Source organism: Podarcis vaucheri (assembly GCF_965113315.1).
Source record: "Podarcis vaucheri genome assembly, chromosome: 8".
In the NCBI taxonomy this organism is placed as follows: domain Eukaryota; kingdom Metazoa; phylum Chordata; class Lepidosauria; order Squamata; family Lacertidae; genus Podarcis; species Podarcis vaucheri.
The window spans coordinates 88,539,437-88,557,773 of NC_138766.1; the positions used below are offsets into that span (position 1 = coordinate 88,539,437).

The 18,337-nt window shown below is 41.9% G+C and overlaps 1 protein-coding gene across 13 annotated transcripts in view; it reads right to left on the minus strand.

Moving 5' to 3' along the window:
- The window catches only part of PTK2 (protein tyrosine kinase 2), a 221,046-nt gene that overhangs the window by 99,713 nt on the left and 102,996 nt on the right, over nucleotides 1–18,337 (minus strand). For all 13 annotated transcript variants that reach the window (XM_082235513.1, XM_082235524.1, XM_082235525.1 and 10 more), the window contains one exon: nucleotides 6,586–6,673. In XM_082235513.1, coding sequence (XP_082091639.1) covers nucleotides 6,586–6,673 — 88 coding nt within the window. The remainder of the gene's footprint in view (nucleotides 1–6,585; nucleotides 6,674–18,337) is intronic.

Consider the following 18,337-nt stretch of genomic DNA (forward strand, 5'->3'; position numbering starts at 1 on the left):
AAGAGTCAAGTGGGCCAAAGGTGCTTAATCTGTCCTGCACCTGCATGCTTTCTTCTCCAGGTCCTCTTTGAATTCTTTTCCGGAACTTGTTCAAGTATAATACTGGCTGGCAGAAAAGAATTCTTTGGGAGGGTGAATCTCAGACTGTGCAGCAGACAGCTCTTTCCCTACACTCTCACACACCTCACCACTCACTCTCTCCCTTGCAAATCCATCCCTCCTCCACTTTTGCACAGCAGGAGGAAAAGATGAGATTAGGAAACCCATGTTTGTTGCCAAAGATGTAGTCCCAGACTCAGTGAGAAGAATCGCACACCAGTTTGGAATCTTACTCCAACGGGAAAATCAGAATTAAAAGCAGGTTGAGATCAACCATTTGAGAATTTCTCTTTAAGCTCATACATGTTTTTCACACCAGGGGAAGGGGTAATGAACCAGAGAAAGCGATTCAAGGTTGAAATGCAGCACACACACAGGGAAAGCCCCATTTAACTCAGTGGGACTTATTATGAGTAAACACAGAGTTGAGCTTAAGCCAGGAGCCCCAATAGCAGCAACCCTTTCAAAGGCTAAAAGCTTACTGGAAAACAAAAAGCAAAAATACAGCAAGTCTGCTCTCTCAGTAGGATCCTTATTTTTGTTGAGACAGAACACTGGTCGTGCGCACTTCTTGAATAACTTGCTGACTAGTCACTTCCCAGACTTCAAAACATTTATTAAGGAACAATTGTAAAACCCGCCAGCAGTCAAGTTCCCTGGCACATCAGACTGGCGCGATACGCAGTCCAGATGAGAGGAATGAAGAGCTCATACGTTTGGACATTCCAAACAGTGTAGGCTTACTCTGGTGCATGAGTTAAGAATAAATTTATTACTGACTGTATTGCCTTATGCAGCAGCTGCTACGTTTTAGAAGGCATGTGCCTTATTTAGCCAGATCTCCCCCCCCCCAACCCCCAGCCCTTACAGCAACAAAATCTCAGGAAGAAACATTCACCATAGCCTGGGGATTTAATTCAGATGTGAAGATTGCTATTAGACAATACATGGAATAATCAAGGTTTTCATCTTTGTGCAGCAAAAAGATACAGCCCCCCCCCAAAAGCATAAGTCAGGGCAAGGCATGGATGAGGTTACATTCAACCAAACATGCCTTAATTAGGAGGTGCACATAAACAGGAGAGGGTGAAACTGAGGAGCCCTGAGTGCAAGGCGCAGTAGCGGGTTTATTGGTGTGGCTTAAGGATAGGAAAGGATCTGAACAGGTTCCTAATGTCCAGCTTTCACAGTAGGAAACCAATCATGCATTAATTAAACAGCAAGCAATCCAAAGGCACCAAGATGAGTCTCGGGATAAGGTTGCAAGACATTAATCTGAGGTTGTTTTTCATCTCCTCCACCTGGGCATAGGGGTGCTAACAGTGCAGAGTTAAATACTATGTTTTCTTCAGACGTCTCCTTTCTGAACGCACATGTACAAAGTTGTTCATAACATCATGAGACAGATGGAGAGAGCAGGTGTGCGTGTGCAGGTTGGTAGTTCAACTCACCATGGGGATGCTAATCTCCATGGTAAGTGTAGCATTTAAAACAGCCCCCAGAATGTTACTGTAGAAACAAAGACATGTAAAACTGGTCCAAGTGTATGTCATTTTCTGTGCCCACTGAAAATCCAGAGGGTTACTAGGGAAGGAACAGAGCTTCCTCTACCCTCCACTACTAGCCCCCAACAAAACATTATTCAATCTAGTATATTTTCAAGGCTTCCTTACAAGCACTGTCAGCAATGAAGACGACTGACTTAGGTATATAAAAGCATGGATTTCAAGCCGCTGTTGAACCCATGCACAAAATGTGACCTCTAAATAAGCCATTATTTAAAGCAACCTTGTGTTTCAGAACTTGCCTGGTAGCCATAATAGATAAGGCACTGCATGCAGGCAAGCAAAGTGGCTAAAGACTGATAGAGCACTCTGTCCCTTCTCCGCATCTGTTAAAGAAGTAAAGCAGGCTGTCGGAGGATGAAACCCTCTACATCCCATTTGTTGTAAGTTTCTTATCCTGTGGGATCATCATGGCTTCTACAATGTTGAACGGTAAAAAGTGGTTACTACTCTGCTTTATTTATAGAAGTCCTCCCTTCCCTTTTGGCCAGCTTTACAACAGACAAATCATTAAACAAGACTTCCATGCTCCAAAGAAAATACACACTGGTGTTTTTTTCTTTCTTTACAGCTTTTAAAAGCAAAGCTTTGCATTAGGGTAACGCTCAGCTGCCATCTGCCCTCAGCTGCTGCTCTGCCTTATCAAAAAGGTCACAGTTGCTACATTAATGCAAGTTGATCTTTGACATCCTGCACTAATTACACAGGCTCCCTTATTTCTATGGTAATAATAAGGACATTAGTGACTGGGGGAAGGGAACTGCTTGCCAACAGGGCATTGTGCAAGGCAGAATGACTTTAAAATTACCCCTTCTGTCATGGTGGACAGATCCCCCAGCTGTCTTTGTATATGCTCCCACTTCCGATTTTGTTGGCAAAATCAAACTATACACTTGGGAACCTTTATAATACTGGAAGCAATGCAAGTCTTTTAGTACAAATGATCACTTTAAGTAATCAGGCGTACTATCTTACTAATTTTAATTTTACCGGGAGGAGGAAACTGGAATGTTTTGTAAATGTATCGTGCCATATGGAAAGATCACCACCTGGTAAGATATAGGTTTACAAGACTTCATAGATTTGCATGGCTCAGAGAACAGTAAGGATTATCTACCACCAGAGACGGATGGGTCTGCATCATTTTTCCTGACTGCTCTTAAAAGAGTTTCCTTTTGACCTAGCTAACTGTCTGTCATTGTATTAGTTGGTCTCTGGAATAGAAAAATGTCCCAAGAGAGAGATGACCACTCCTACGTGTATCTTCCATTGACTAGACCCTCAGCTGCTTCCTGTTATATTAGAGAGCTTGGAAGCAGCAGAAAATACAAAAGCAGAACACAAACTGAGGAAGACTTGAGCTATGTCAGACTATAGGAGAGTTTACATCACCACCATCACATCTACAGCTTGGAGGTTTTTGCCTTTTTATAATCAAGTGGTATATAAACTGTATGAGATAAAGAAATAAATCTGGCAGAGATTTAACATGCAGTAATGGGCTCCAGAGCAGTACAGCAAACCCTTGGTAGCCTACTATGATCTAGTCGTTAAAAATTGATTTACATACATGCATACATACATAATATAATTTGTATGCTGCCTTTCCATAGTTAAAATCAAGCTCAAGGTGGCTTACAACATGGGGGAGGGGGAATTGCATAGTTCCAAACGTAACAAAAGTAATCATAGACAATAAATAAAACATCAAAAAGTACACAGTCAAATTGAACAATTTCCACATAAATCATAAAAAAGATACAAATAATAATACCAACAACAGCAACACCCCCAAACAAAATCCCCTAAGCAATTTAAGAAGCTAATGTCTAAATAGATTACCTAACAGGCACTGTCAATCTAATGACCACAGCGCTCTTCCTATGATCACTCCTAACATCATGAAAGAGTTGAGGGCCTATAAACATCGTGGCTCTAAGTCCTGGAAGATTCCACCTGGCCTGGGAGGGTGGGCCTCTGATTGACTCCAGCTACAAAAGCTGAGGCTGAAGAGGAGGCCAGAGACCATCTTGACTGTGTCTTAGCTCAGACCCAGGATACTGAGCCAGAGCTTCCACAACTGCCATCCTCCATGAACCACCACTGGCAAGATTGGCAGCAACATCAGCAGATACGTTCTATGCTTAGGATAACATTTTATTCAAATATTTTATTTTCTTACTAATAATGCTGTTTTAAATGTGCATTTTATAGTTGACTTTCTTTAGCAATGTTTTCTTTTGGAATGTTTAAGATAAAATATTTGTTAATTTTGCTGTGTTAAATGTGCATTCTGCAGTTGACCGCCTCTTTGTAATGTTTTATTTTGAAATCTTTAAGATAATGTTTTAGATTCCTGCTAATTATGTTGCCTTGAAAGTATACTTTATTTGACTTTCTTCAGTATTGTTTGATATTTTTTCTTTAAAAGATAAACAGTATAGAAATGAAATGGATAATATTAACAAAAAACAACAACTTAAAGGGCTATGTCAGGATCTCTGACTATGAAAAACAAGTCCCAAAAGCTTCCTCCGGTCCTCCTGAAAAATCAACTTGTGCTGGCATTTCTGTATTCAAAAAACGATTCAAGTAATTCATGAGGCAAGGCACTAATCAGGCAGTGCTTAAAGAAAAAATTCAGTGATTTGCTGGCAGAAGGAAAACATACCGACTGGCAAGAGCACAGTGAGCATGGCAAATACTAGCACACTCAATAATGCTTGAGACTAGCCTGGGAGCAATTCTACTGAACAGTGAACGGACCACAGATCTGTGACACTATCACATCACCGCCTTGGCAAGCACAAGCTCTATATGCATCCAAACTAGAGCTCCCCAAAGCAATTTTACACCCATCTTATCATCATAATACTCCAGTACGAATTATGCAACACTGTGCACTGGAAACAAATCAATGGATTAAGCCTTCCACCACCTCACAATTGCTGTTATTATTCGTCACTCTTATCACGGGGGGGGAAAGATAACTTATGTTCAATGAACTTAAATTCTTTACACCAATATGTAGCATTAATATAAAGGTAAAGCAACCCCTGACCATTAGGTCCAGTCGTGGCCGACTCTGGGGTTGCGGCGTTCATCTCGCTTTATTGGCCAAGGGAGCCGGCGTACAGCTTCAGGGTCATGTGGCCAGCATTACTAAGCCGCTTCTGGTGAACCAGAGCAGCGCACGGAAATGCTGTTTACCTTCCCACCGGAGCGGTACCTATTTATCTACTTGCACTTTGACGTGCTTTCGAACTGCTAGGTTAGCAGGAGCAGGGAACAAGCAACGGGAGCTCACCCCGTCACGGGGATTCGAACCACCGACCTTCTGATCGGCAAGTCCTAGGCTCTGTGGTTTAACCCACAGAGCCACCCACGTCCCAAGCATTAATATATGGTTGCTATATTTCAAAGGATAAAAATCTGGACAAAAAAAAGTTGTTGAGCCAAAACCCGAACCAGAGTCCAGGCCGCCACTGCCAGAGCCAGAGCCTATGTTCTACCACTGCTCTGCTACATATAAATCCCTGGCTGTAACTTTCTAATTAGGTTACTGACATGAATTTAGATAATTCTAAAAAAATCTCTCTCAAAGGAGTACAACAAATCCTGTACCAACAATGCATTCTGCAGCTCTTATATTATATATGCAATTTAAGCAAATCTGCACACCTCTACTTATTTTGCATAATTGATTCCCACTTAAGATTTTATAGTAAATCTGTCAGTCATTGTGAAGAAAAGGGAGACTACATTGCACAATGAAACTCTGCTGTTTTCGCTAGCTAAAGAACTAAGAAATTCTTATTCAGCCCCTTTCTACTTTCCGAGATTCCACCAGACCTTGCCCACTCACTTTCAAGCTTATCTTCACAGCTGTAGTGACTAAAAGCAAAGATTTTTCAGGATGATGAATGAATTCTGCCCACAGCAACCAAGCCCTGTGCTTTTTGCTGTATTTCCATTGAACTATAGCTGTGCTTGCATGGAACTGCAGAATGCACACAGTTTTCCTGGTCACAAAGAAAATTATTAGAAGAGTTCCAAGTGGATGAGGGTCTGAAGATGGTTAGCTGGTTTAAGTTAATTGGATTTTGAAAAGAAGTTTATAGCAAGAAACAAGGCAACCCTTTTTCATTAAAGCTTTATGAGATATCCCTATGTTTTTAATCTGGGGAAATTATGGATGGGTGGGGCATAAATAATAAATTATTATTATTATTATTTATTAGGGGGAGGAAGTCCCACATCTATTACACAGATTTGTGTGAATCTCTAGAGGAATTGATGTATAGATAGATAGAGAACAGCTGGAATTTGTGTATAACAGCTGGAATTTATTGGGGAAAGTTAGGTTCTGAAATATCTGCACACATATTAATCGTGGATTTTCATGATATGCCACCTTTCTTCCACAGCAAAACTCCGTCCAGGCGCTGGTCAGACCCAGGATCTGAAAAACTCTTCCAAAACATGTCTTCTTGCCACAGCTTTGGGCATTATTTATGGAAAGGCAGAATTTAACCAGAGTGAAATATCCCAGGGTACTTATACCACACTGCAAGTGTGTCTTAGACAAAAGTATTTCTGAATCTATCCCAATGCAGCATATGCATAAACTGGCGTCAGTGTGCAGAGGGGAAACCTAATCACTGCTATGTGCAAAATTTTCAAACTCCACTCATACTATGAAAACAGGCGCCTTAAAATTGCTTTTCTTGACTGGGGAGACATTAACTGTCACTTGAAACTGACAAGAGAGACTCAACCTTTCCCTCCAATTCTGATGTGTGTTTTCAAATAACATATACCACTACCATTTTTCTGTGCCTGCATCGACATGCTACTTATATAAACAAAGCAGACTTTCACAACTCCAAAAGCAAGTTTAAACAAAGCTGTATGTGTTTACCTGCTGATAGAAAAAATTTAACGTTGGCTTATCTTCAATAAACTGGTTCAGAAATCCTTTCGGTAAGTATCGGATTCGAAGTTCATATCTACAAGGATAGAAAATGCAGAAAAATTATATGCTTTGTGTTATGAATCATAATCACACAATTTTTTAAAAAATCTCTAACCGTTCTGTGTAATATTTATATTTTATTTATTTAGAGCATTTGTACCCCACTCTTCATCCAAAAAGGCTCTCAGAGCAGCTTACATGAAATCAAAACAAAAGACTCCCTACCAGCAGGCATATAGAGAAACCAAAACAAACAAGATGAACTTTAACAGGTAGAAATGTAAAGTATTGCACTTGGGCAAAAAAAAAATGAGAGGCACAAATACAAGATGGGTGACACCTGGCTTGAGAGCAGTACATGTGAAAAGGATCTAGGAGTCTTGGTTGACCACAAACTTGACATGAGCCAACAGTGTGACGCGGCAGCTAAAAAAGCCAATGCAATTCTGGGCTGCATCAATAGGAGTATAGCATCTAGATCAAGGGAAGTAATAGTGCCACTGTGTTCTGCTCTGGTCAGACCTCACCTGGAGTACTGTGTCCAGTTCTGGGCACCACAGTTCAAGAAGGACACAGACAAACTGGAACATGTCCAGAGGAGGGCAACCAAAATGGTCAAAGGCCTGGAAACAATGCCTTATGAGGAACGGCTAAGGGAGCTGGGCATGTTTAGCCTGGAGAAGAGGAGGCTAAGGGGTGATATGATAGCCATGTTCAAATATATAAAAGGATGTCATATAGAGAAGGGAGAAAGGTTGTTTTCTGCTGCTCTAGAGAAGCGGACACGGAGCAATGGATCCAAACTACAAGAAAGGAGATTCCACCTAAACATTAGGAAGAACTTCCTGACAGTAAGAGCTGTTTGACAGTGGAATTTGCTGCCAAGGAGTGTGATGGAGTCTCCTTCTTTGGAGGTCTTTAAGCAGAGGCTTGACAACCATATGTCAGGACTCCTCTGATGGTGTTTCCTGCTTGGCAGGGGGTTGGACTCGATGGCCCTTGTGGTCTCTTCCAACTCTATGATTCTATGATTCTATATATTCTACATATCCTGGAGGTAGAACAAGACAGATGAAATTAAGACTTGCAATGAGAGCCAAATATGTGAGAATCCATATGCACATCAAAAAGCAACAGGGAAACAATGCTTGATTTTTGAAGAGAGACGGGTGGGAATTTTAAAATTGCATGAAATGATATGCTTATGCAAGGTGCTGTTGAAACCACTGAACTTCACAGCAATCGCCATTCATACAATTCTAATTTCTTATTAACACTGACACACAAACTGTATTACTGGCCTTCAGTAATTGACCATCATAACATAACTGGTTCATGATCTATGCAGAAGGATATGGACAAGATCCAAACAAGCTTCTCTATATAAAATGGAACTCTTCTCTCCAGGAATGCCAGCAGCTGCTGTGAAAAACTGGCAATATCTCTGTCCAAAATATGCAGTTCTTTTAGACATTGTTGTTGTTGTTTAGTCGTGTCCGACTCTTCGTGACCCCATGGACCAGAGCACGCCAGGCACTCCTGTCTTCCACTGCCTCCCGCAGTTTGGTCAAACTCATGCTGGTAGCTTCGAGAACACTATCCAACCATCTTGTCCTCTGTCATCCCCTTATCCTTGTGCCCTCAACCTTTCCCAACATCAGGGTCTTTTCCAGGGAGTCTTCTCTTCCCATGAGGTGGCCAAAGTATTGGAGTCTCAGCTTCAGGACCTGTCCTTCCAGTGAGCACTCAGGGCTGATTTCCTTCAGAATGGATAGGTTTGATCTTGCAGTCCATGGGACTCTCAAGAGTCTCCCTTTTAGACATTGGCCCACATCTAATATGCTTTACAAGTGCTACCCTCCTTTAGAACTATTATATCTTCCCTACAATAGCATTAAATTTGATCCAAATATGAGTTAATTGCTATAAAATTATTGTGCATCCATCCTGCTTCATTCTCTGCAAAAAAATACTGTCAGCTTCTTCCTGTATCTATTTTAATGGCACAAATTATAAGGAAACAGAAGTGCCAACAAGTCACTTTGTCCTCCTCACAAGCAAAAAAAAATAAATGTCACAGTAAACCTCTTCCTATCTGATCTCACAAAGAAATCACCACCTTTCAATTCTGAATGTGTTTGTTACTGTGATTATCATCCCACTCTCCACGCTGTGTCAACATGAATCTAACTTCCAAGTCACAGCCTATGAAAGCATCGTTAGCACCATATTAAAACAATCAATTATACCTGAAGATAATCATCAGCTTAAGCAAGAGCTTTTAAATCCTGGGCTTCTACACAGGCTGCCTAAATCGAGATCTCTTGCAAGTTGTTTGCAGCTTCTTTTTCTTTTTAAAAATGTCACCAGCTATTTCTAGAAAGCATTTTACAACAAGCAGATTCTTCTGCAGTTTTAAAACTAAAACTGTTCTGCAGTTTTAGAAGTAAACACTATTTTACCACTGCAACTGCTTTAGACTTTAAAATGCTAACTTCTCTGCCCCTAGATAATGCAATGTAAGTTCCAGTGATTTAAAAACTGGAGATGAAAATGATTACAAGATTTCAAACATCAGTCTTTCAAAATGAAAAGGTTGATGAGACTTTCCTAATACACCATGCAAACGAATCTTCAGCATAATCAAGTTTTGCTAAATAAGAAAATGTTATCACAATGAACAGTCAGGGAGCAATAACATCAATTTCACTAGCATCCTTTGTGCTTATTGGCAACATTTTTTTTAAAAAAGGAACCATTCCACTAAAAATAATGGTTTCAACTTTTTTTTGGAAGAAAAATGTTATCATATGCTGCTGTTCAGCACCTAAGCATGGAGACAGCGATTTGCATTATGTTTTTATTTCAGTTTAAATGCTATGCTGGTAGTGCAGTTTCAGGCTGCGAGAAGTGCAACTGAGACATGATCCAGGTCTGCAGTGGTCCACTGAAGTTAAAAAGAAGTGCCACACTCAAGGGGATCAGTGCTCTGATGCTGCTCTGAGACTTCTTGCAGCAGGATGTATAAGAGCAACCTAGCAATGAGCTACTTTTGGTCCTCATCATCCTCATTCTACAGAACCATACAGTGGTACCTCGGGTTACATATGCTTCAGGTTACATATGCTTCAGGTTACAGACTCCGCTAACCGAGAAATAGTGCTTCAGGTTAAGAACTTTGCTCCAGGATGAGAACAGAAATTGTGCTTTGGCAGGGCGGCAGCAGCAAGAGGCCCCATTAGCTAAAGTGGTGCTTCAGGTTTAGAACAGTTTCAGGTTAAGTACGGACCTCCAGAACGAATTAAGTACTTAACCCGAGGTACCACTGTACTTTGCTTAACGTTGTTCATGTCAATTGTCTGCCAGCAGTTCTGTTAAGATGAGCTGAAAGGGTTTTTCAGACAACTTCCAGGAAAGCAAAAAACGTATTCGTTTTGACAGGATGCCAGACTGAGCTTCTAGACCATGGGTAGGCAAACTAAGGCTCGGGGACCGGATCCAGCCCAATCGCCTTCTAAATCCAGCCCACAGACGGTCCGGGAATCAGCGTGTTTCTACATGAGTAGAATGTCTGCTTTTATTTAAAATGCACCTCTGGGTTATTTGTGGGGCATAGGAATTCGTTCAATTTATTTTTTTTTTCAAAGTAGTCCGGCCCCCCACAAGGTCTGAGGGACAGTGGATCGGCCCCCTGCTGAAAAAGTTTCCTGACCCCTGTTCTAGGCCAATGGTTTGCAAACTCTGTATCTTCAGGGAACCCTTTCTATATTGACTTGTCTGCCAAGGATGCCCTGCACATTGTCAAGGTCACTGTATCCTAGAACTCTCCAATCCATGCAGGGTGTCACCAGGTTTTTTGGCCATTGTCTCTTGTAGATGGTGAATGCAGCACAGAAGTCATGCAAAACTCCCTTGCTGCTACTCACTGATAACAGTGGCAGACAAGGTTTCTGGTATTACTGATCTTTCTCATTGAAAAATTCCTGATAAACTTTAGAGAAGCCCCAGAAGTCCCTGGGATAGAATTCAGAAATCAGTCTCATAGGCCAAAGCATTACTACTTTTATTAATCATCACCATTATTACTAATTTGATTTTTATCCTACCCTTTCTTTAAAAAAAACACACCCATATTTATTCATATTCCATTACCGCACTTCTCAAAATGAGGACACTGAGCGAGTCCCAAGAATCAGAAGCCCAAATTGTGGGGTTTACATGTTGTCAGCACCAGCAGTAGAGCAGAACACAGATGCTCTCGGCAGCAAGTTGTCTGAGTGCTAAATACAGGAGCAGCCATGAATGAAGAACATGAACAGAAAGCAGCTGCAAGAGTGACTTGCACATTTCACTGGCCTGGTGCAGATCTAGTTCTCTGTTAACCACCGCTTGATTCTTCCATCTCTGGCTCTTTTACTATAGAAAAGCTCTGGAAAAGGTGTCACAAATATGAATACCAGAATTAAGTTGTCACATCTTCTCATTCGCGCTGACAGAAGCCTCCTTTTTACATTTTTTTTGAAAGTTAAAGCTATTTAAGGAGAATCCTCATTTGTATATTATTACACAGTAGAAAGCTATTAGATTCAAGCCCCCTTCCAGAATTCTTCTTCTACCCCACTAATCTAAATATTTTTACAAGCACTGTCATCCGACACTAAATGCTGTGTTTCATGTATTAAAAAAATATGACAGCAGTGGTTTCATTATTCCCAACAAACCTCCACAGATTAAGAGAGCAAGGCAGGCTGCACATCTTTGATAAAGCATGAAATTACACTCTGGAAAGATGATGAATAATTTATACCAACTCATGATGCTTTCATGAGGGATTTTATATGACCTGATCACCTAAACATCAGAACAATTATCTAACTTTGCTTTTAAAGGTTATTATCTTTGTTCTGCAATGCATTAAGACATGAGAGTACCAGTGAATACTATAAATGAAACTGGCACTTTTACGTTTCAGAACTAATTTTTCCAGCATAAATTACAGTCACACTGAATATAAGTATACTTTAAAAAAATGTCAAAGGTATAATTTTGTATGATTTTATGATAATTTACTTGGTGAAAAAAGAATCACACGTTCACTACAGAACACTGAAATAGAAATGTTAATGTGGAAAAATAAATGCTACATTTTATTCACTCAAAATTTTAAAAACCTTTTAATTTAATGTGAAGGGTTAAGACAAGCAAATCTGTCCCAAGATAGAATCATAGAATCACAGAGTTGGAAGAGACCACAAGGGCCATCGAGTCCAACCCCCTGCCAAGCATGTTGCACTTTATTTGTTGCAATGCACTCAGCATCACAAGAAAAAAATGTTATAGGCTGTCAAACTGAATGCAAAGCCAGAGAGAGCCAAATCACACTGTGAAAATCAGAAGGCATTTTTCTAGTGCATGGCAGCTCCTTGCTTGTAGCAAGAACTCCTAATGGGTGAGTCACGCATTAGATGAGAAGAGTCACTACTTTTGCAAACTAGCAGTGATGTGACTATCATCAGATGGGCCAGATACCAAACCAGGTCCGTTACAGAGCCTAGGAAAAAACAGTACTGCCATATTTGCTGTAACTTAATGAGGACCTAAGGGACATGGGTGGCGCTGTGGGTTAAACCACAGAGCCTAGGACTTGCTGATCAGAAGGTCGGCGGTTCGAATCCCGGTGACGGGGTGAGCTCCTGTTGCTCGGTCCCAGTTCCTGCCAACCTAGCAGTTCGAAAGCACGTCAAAGTGCAAGTAGATAAATAGCTACCACTCCGGCGGGAAGGTAAACGGTGTTACCGTGCACTGCTCTGGTTCGCCAGAAGCGGCTTAGTCATGCTGGCCACATGACCCAGAAGCTGTACGCCGGCTCCCTCGGCCAATAAAGCGAGCTGAGCACCGCAACCCCAGACTCGGTCACGACTGGACCTAATGGTCAGGGGTCCCTTTACCTTTTTAATGAGGACCTAGAGAAGCTGGAGCAGATTAGGCTCTGCCTGACACAAGTAGGGAGAACACACAAAAGAGTTCCCTGCAACTCTGCCACAATAATTAAGAGAGCCATCTTGCTCAACGACCCACAGTAACTCAGCAGTGCTTCTAACAGGAATGATAGTTTCCACAAATGTCCCATGCCTGTCAACCTGCTAAGGAGTCCCAGAGAAAGCAGGAAATGAGGTTACAGAAGTCTTAATTGCCAAACGTTCCACACAGAATGTGTGCATGCAGTTCCAGAACATTCATAAATGTTTTGCAACCTGCCCTGTTGGTCTACTTGGAGCCATAGTGTCAGAGATAGTCAAAAGATTTTTCATTCTCAGTCTATAGCCAGCGTTTACAGGGACAAGCAAAACCAGGGTTCTGCAGCCATAGTGTACTACTCTGAACCAGTCTAGCAACACTGTGCTTGCAGGGAATTTTCAGCATCCGCCCCTCCCCACAAAGAAATAATCTTTTAAATATATTTAAACTACTTATATGCTTCAAGGACCTGCAGGGCACAGCTCACCACAACTAACACTAAGGAACTTGCAGCAGACTATCTCCAAACTGTGCTCCCACCACTATCTCTCAAGCACTGGGAGAGGTAATATTGGCAGTTGTCTTTCCTGTTTCATACCCACTATCCTCTCCCCCCTGCCTTTTCCAAGCTGAGCCATGGTGCTTCTAAGGGAGTGCCCCTAGCTCTCTTCCTTATACCAATTAGACCAGGCATAGGCAAACCCAGTCCTCAAGATGTTTTGGGACTACAACTCCCATCTTCCCTAGCTGTAGCAGGAACCCCCCCACCCCAATCATTCTGTTTGCACAAACTTCACACACACTCACACTCACACACTACATACGCCACATTTCTGTTATAAATTCATAGAAAATCAACCATACATCGGATTTGCACTGTTCCATTTTTTACTCCATGTGACAAGGACTATCAAAGGGGGGTGCTTGGTTTCTGGTCAGCCATAATCCCTTCACCATCCCAGCACATCCACAGGAGCCCTGCCCAGTTGCTATGTCAACCCTGATAATCCCAGACAGAAGACAATCAAAATCACAAAGAACAGTGGATTCACCACAGGCTGAAACAAAGGACAATGATCAGATCTTCCCTCTGGGGGCAGGAAACTGCAAACTCCCCATTGTCACCTGGAAAGTACTCATGGGGAGGGGGAAAGGAGGAACCAGCTGGGTGACTGGACACTCAGGTTACCACCACAATTCCTCCCTCAACCCCTCCTTTCTGTAATGTATGCATGATGTCAACCCCTTCTGTAATGTATGCATGATGTCAACCCCTCCTTTCTGTAATGTATGCATGATGTTTCTGGGGGTGGGCTTGACCTAGAGGAGGGGAATTTCAAAAGTTTTTATAAGGTCTTGCAGCCCATTGTTCTGGGTCTTTCCTCTCTCTTGCAAGGGAAGGGAACCCTGTTGCAACAGTTCAATAAAGGCCAAGCCTACAGGCTGCTGTTTTGCTCCAAGTTATCCTGGTTGGTGTCTTTGTTTTTGTCCAAGGGAGCCCTCAGATTTTTCCGTTAACAGTTGGCGACACCACGAAGGGACGCTTGGTTCTCCTGCAGAGGTGAGGAGGGAGATAGAAGGGATCGGGCGCCACTGGGCAACCTTAGCCCAGGGATCCTTCTTCCTCTCCCTGCCTCCTCTTTGCGGGCGGTAATCAATCGTCACCAAAAGCTCAACCAGGGGAGCAAAGGCGAGGTCAAGCCAGCTAAAAAAAAGAAAAAGAAAAAGAAAAGAAAAGGATCCCGGGATCCGCGAGGGACACCAACGGACGTGAGTATGGTTCTGCAGGGAATACATTGGGAGGAGGGTGGAAAATAACGTCTCCACAACAGCCAGATCTTTCTCCTTTATTTCCAACGTTACACCTACAAATCTTGAATCTCCTTTTCTCTTTCTCTCCCCGTTTTCCCTTTCGGAAGTGTGGCCAGGAAAGCGTGGTGCTTATTGTTTCTCTGACGTCCTTTTTCGGAGTCGGCCAAAGGCGTCCCCTACAAATCTCTCTCTCTCCTTTTCTCCCCCGTTTTCCCTTTCGGAAGTGTGGCCAGGAAAACGTGGTGCTTATTGTTTCTCTGACGTCCTTTTCGGAGTCGTCCAGGGGCGCCCTTACAAACCTCTCTCTACTTTCCCTGCTTATGCAAATGAAGCCGCCCCTCCTGCCCGGCGACCTTTGTTAGGGATGACCCGGGTACGTGAGAACGCAAGGTCATTTGCTTCCTTTCAAAACTTTGTTTTCTCGGGTCCTGATCTGGCACTGCACTGTGCAGGCGTTTAGTAAGGAATCCGAACTTAGTCCGAAGGCTAGGCAGGAGGCTGTTGTGGAAGGTAGAGGGGAGGTTCACAATTGGGGCCCCACACTAGGGTTAGTCTTGAAACAGTACTGTGGTTTAGGTTTCCGGGCAGAGACCCGTGGTTTAGGTTTCCGGGCAGAGACCCGTGGTTTAGGTTTCCGGGCAGAGACCCGTGGTTTAGGTTTCCGGGCAGCGACCCGTGGTTTAGGTTTCCGGGCAGAGACCCGTGGTTTAGGTTTCCGGGCAGAGACCCGTGGTTTAGGTTTCCGGGCAGAGACCCGTGGTTTAGGTTTCCGGGCAGCGACCCGTGGTTTAGGTTTCCGGGCAGAGACCCGTGGTTTAGGTTTCCGGGCAGAGACCCGTGGTTTAGGTTTCCGGGCAGCGACCCGTGGTTTAGGCTTCCGTTCAGGCTTGAGGTTTTTAGCAAATAGCTCGTGGTTAAGAAACAAGTAGGGATTGCGCTAAGTCAAGGATATTCCAAATACTGAAAGAATCTTTCTTCTACCCCTTTCTTTCCCATTGCCCCTCCTCCCTTGTGTGTGTGTTTCCACTCTTTATGTCTTTAGCGTACTTCGTTAACAAACAAACAAAAAAACCCCAATAATAACATATGAGAGAATGGGAGCTCACTAAACACCCTAGCTGGACTCCTCCTGGCAACAAAGCTTCCATGAAGCCTTTTGCCCCAGAGAGGACTCTAATATGCCCCTCCAGCTTGTCATCTCCAATTAGAGAAAAAATAGAAATAAAATAAAGGGGCAAAATGGTCTTTCCAAGTACAAAGTACGAGACCGCTGTAACTTTTAGTGGGTGGCTTAGGCCCACCACCTAGAACCCAGGGCACAGTGGCCACCTCAGGGATCCTTCAACAAAATCAGGGTGTGAACTCTTAGGGAGAGCTGAACACATCAAATTTGTGTTGTTAAACTATAATCTAAAGCTAGAACATGAAACTGTAAACTTAATGGTGCTCAGAGGCAAAAAAATAAATAAATGAATAAGAGATGTATTCAAAGATTTAGAAATATTTCAAGGGTTTGTATTTACATTGGCCTTGGCATCCACAGACTGTTCTTAAATGCACATAGTTTTAAATTGCAAGCTTGCTTCAAAATTTTAAATCTAAGGAAGCCATGTTGCGCCTATCGATCTTAAAACAAAACAAAATGGAGAATGGAGTGTGCAAATGTTTGTTATTTGAGAGAGGCTCTAAAAGAGAGTTTCCCTCCCAAGTGGTGAAATCCTGTATACGTGCTACTTGTGTTCTGAAAGGGGGATTACCCCACTCCTTCCTCTAGTTTAAGTGAGGAGGGCGATTTTAAGTGTAATGGTAAATGATGTTGTGTTGTAACTTTTGAGTTTGCTCCAGTCTATTTTGGAAGGAGAAGTTAACCTAATGTTTCTGCTGCAAAAGCCTAGTTGAGCACAACTGCTCTCTCAAGCTAAAATGCAGTGTATGTATTTCATTAAGCGTATGCCTATAAAAGTATGGTGTTCATTCTAAGAAAAAACATTTGAGTCCAGTTTTAACTTTGATTTGGTTGGACAGAAGAGTTATTGTAAGGCTCCTGATATCAGTCTCTATAAGACTTCATGGCCTCTTTTGTTAGAAAATGCCCCCCCTCCCCCTTGTTTCACTCTGCCTCTTTCAGTTGTTTTCTCCCTTCTTACTTCTGTGCCAGGTAAATTTACTCCCGAGTAAGCTTCCTTTAAAGGAAACTGCAAAGAGGGGAGGGGGCAACACTTGTGTATTCCCTAAAAAAAAACCAAATCTAGGGCTGCTTTAACTGTGCTTTATAAGAGATCGTCTCAGGAGTATAGATGTTTCCTTTCCCAGCTGTAAATCTGTACTTAAATGTGTATGCCTCTTTGGTAGTACAAATCTTGCTGCGAAATCTTGCTGTGAACCCTATATTTTGGAGGGTTGGACTAGATGACCCCAGGGTCCCTTTCAACTCTCCCAATTTGTGGCTGTGTGGAAGACCATGTGTCTGCAAGCATTGGAGGGTAATTCTTAAATTCTGGTGTGGTAATGGAGTTGAAATTCAGCCTAGCTTTGCTCTTTAGTTTTAAAAGGTGAGAGGTGAAGCCCAACTGGTAATATCAAGCATTTGAGTGATTACAGTGTTTATCATTTTGTCTACTATTTAAAAATTAGATTTAAAAGTCTACTCAAAGTTTAAGCACATACAAATGAATAATCAAGTAGAATTAGCCTTGACCATTCCTGTAAATAAAGGGCAGTAAATAATAATATTAATAATAATATTTTTTGTCTGCAAATGGTAAGGCTGAAATGGCTGAGAATGTTTAAAAAATAAAAAATAAATAAATAAATCCTATGAATTCTGACCCTCTGGCCATTTCCCCATATATAAGGGCGTGGCATTGTTCTGCGAATAGCCAGAGGGATATTAGCCCTTTCCTGTACATAAAGGAAGCAGTCTCAGTTTGCTTGGGCTGAAATTGCTAGCTTTGGTGAATACTTAAATTGCTGAGTTTCTTTTTTTGTTTAAAATCAAACCCTGTTTTCAAATCTACTCCTTACCCTTTCCTTCCCTTATTCAAATGGTAATTTAGCCAAAGGATGCAACATTTTCAATAGTATAAAAGGTTTGCTGAGACATGAACTCTGCACATGCACAGAGGCTAGATCAGCTAAAGAAGAGAGAGAGAGGAAGGGGGGAACTGTAAGGGGGGAGAGGAGGTTTCTTCCAAATGTAAAAGAAAACTTGGAACCATTGAGGAACCATTGAGGGAAATCACCCTTAATCTGTCTTTGCTCCAGGGGCTACTTAAGACAAAAGGCTAAAAAACAAAACAAAACAAAACAAAGCAACAACTAGCCCATCAAAAGTCAAGAGCTTTCCAAGTTCCAAATCTTAACATGCCAAATTCTTTTCACAGGTAAATATCAAAGCATTCCCCCCTCAATGGGAATTTTAGGAACAGCATTTCCTGACAGGCTTCTCACATGAAATAATTTTCCCTTTTAACAGGATATGTGAACCCCGATAACAAAGTGTTTGTCCCTTTTTCCTCCCACAGCAACTTTCTTTCTGTTCTGTGAAACAAGTCTGAATCCCTGCTATATTAGTGATTTCCATCTCTTTATGGCTTTGACACTTTTTTAAAAGTTACAAATAATCTGTTTTCATTTATTTAATCTGTTTCCCCATGATGTCTATGAAGTTAATCGAAGCACAACCAAACATTGTTTGGTGAATGGTATTTGTTTACCTTTTTGCCTGAGCATTTCTTATTAATTTTGTCATTTTGGCTAGTGCAAGGTACCTGCACAACTTTAAATTGCCATTCATTTTTCTTGGTATTAACTCATTTCCCGTATTAACATTACAGTTGATGTTGTCACATCAAGAAACACTATTTTA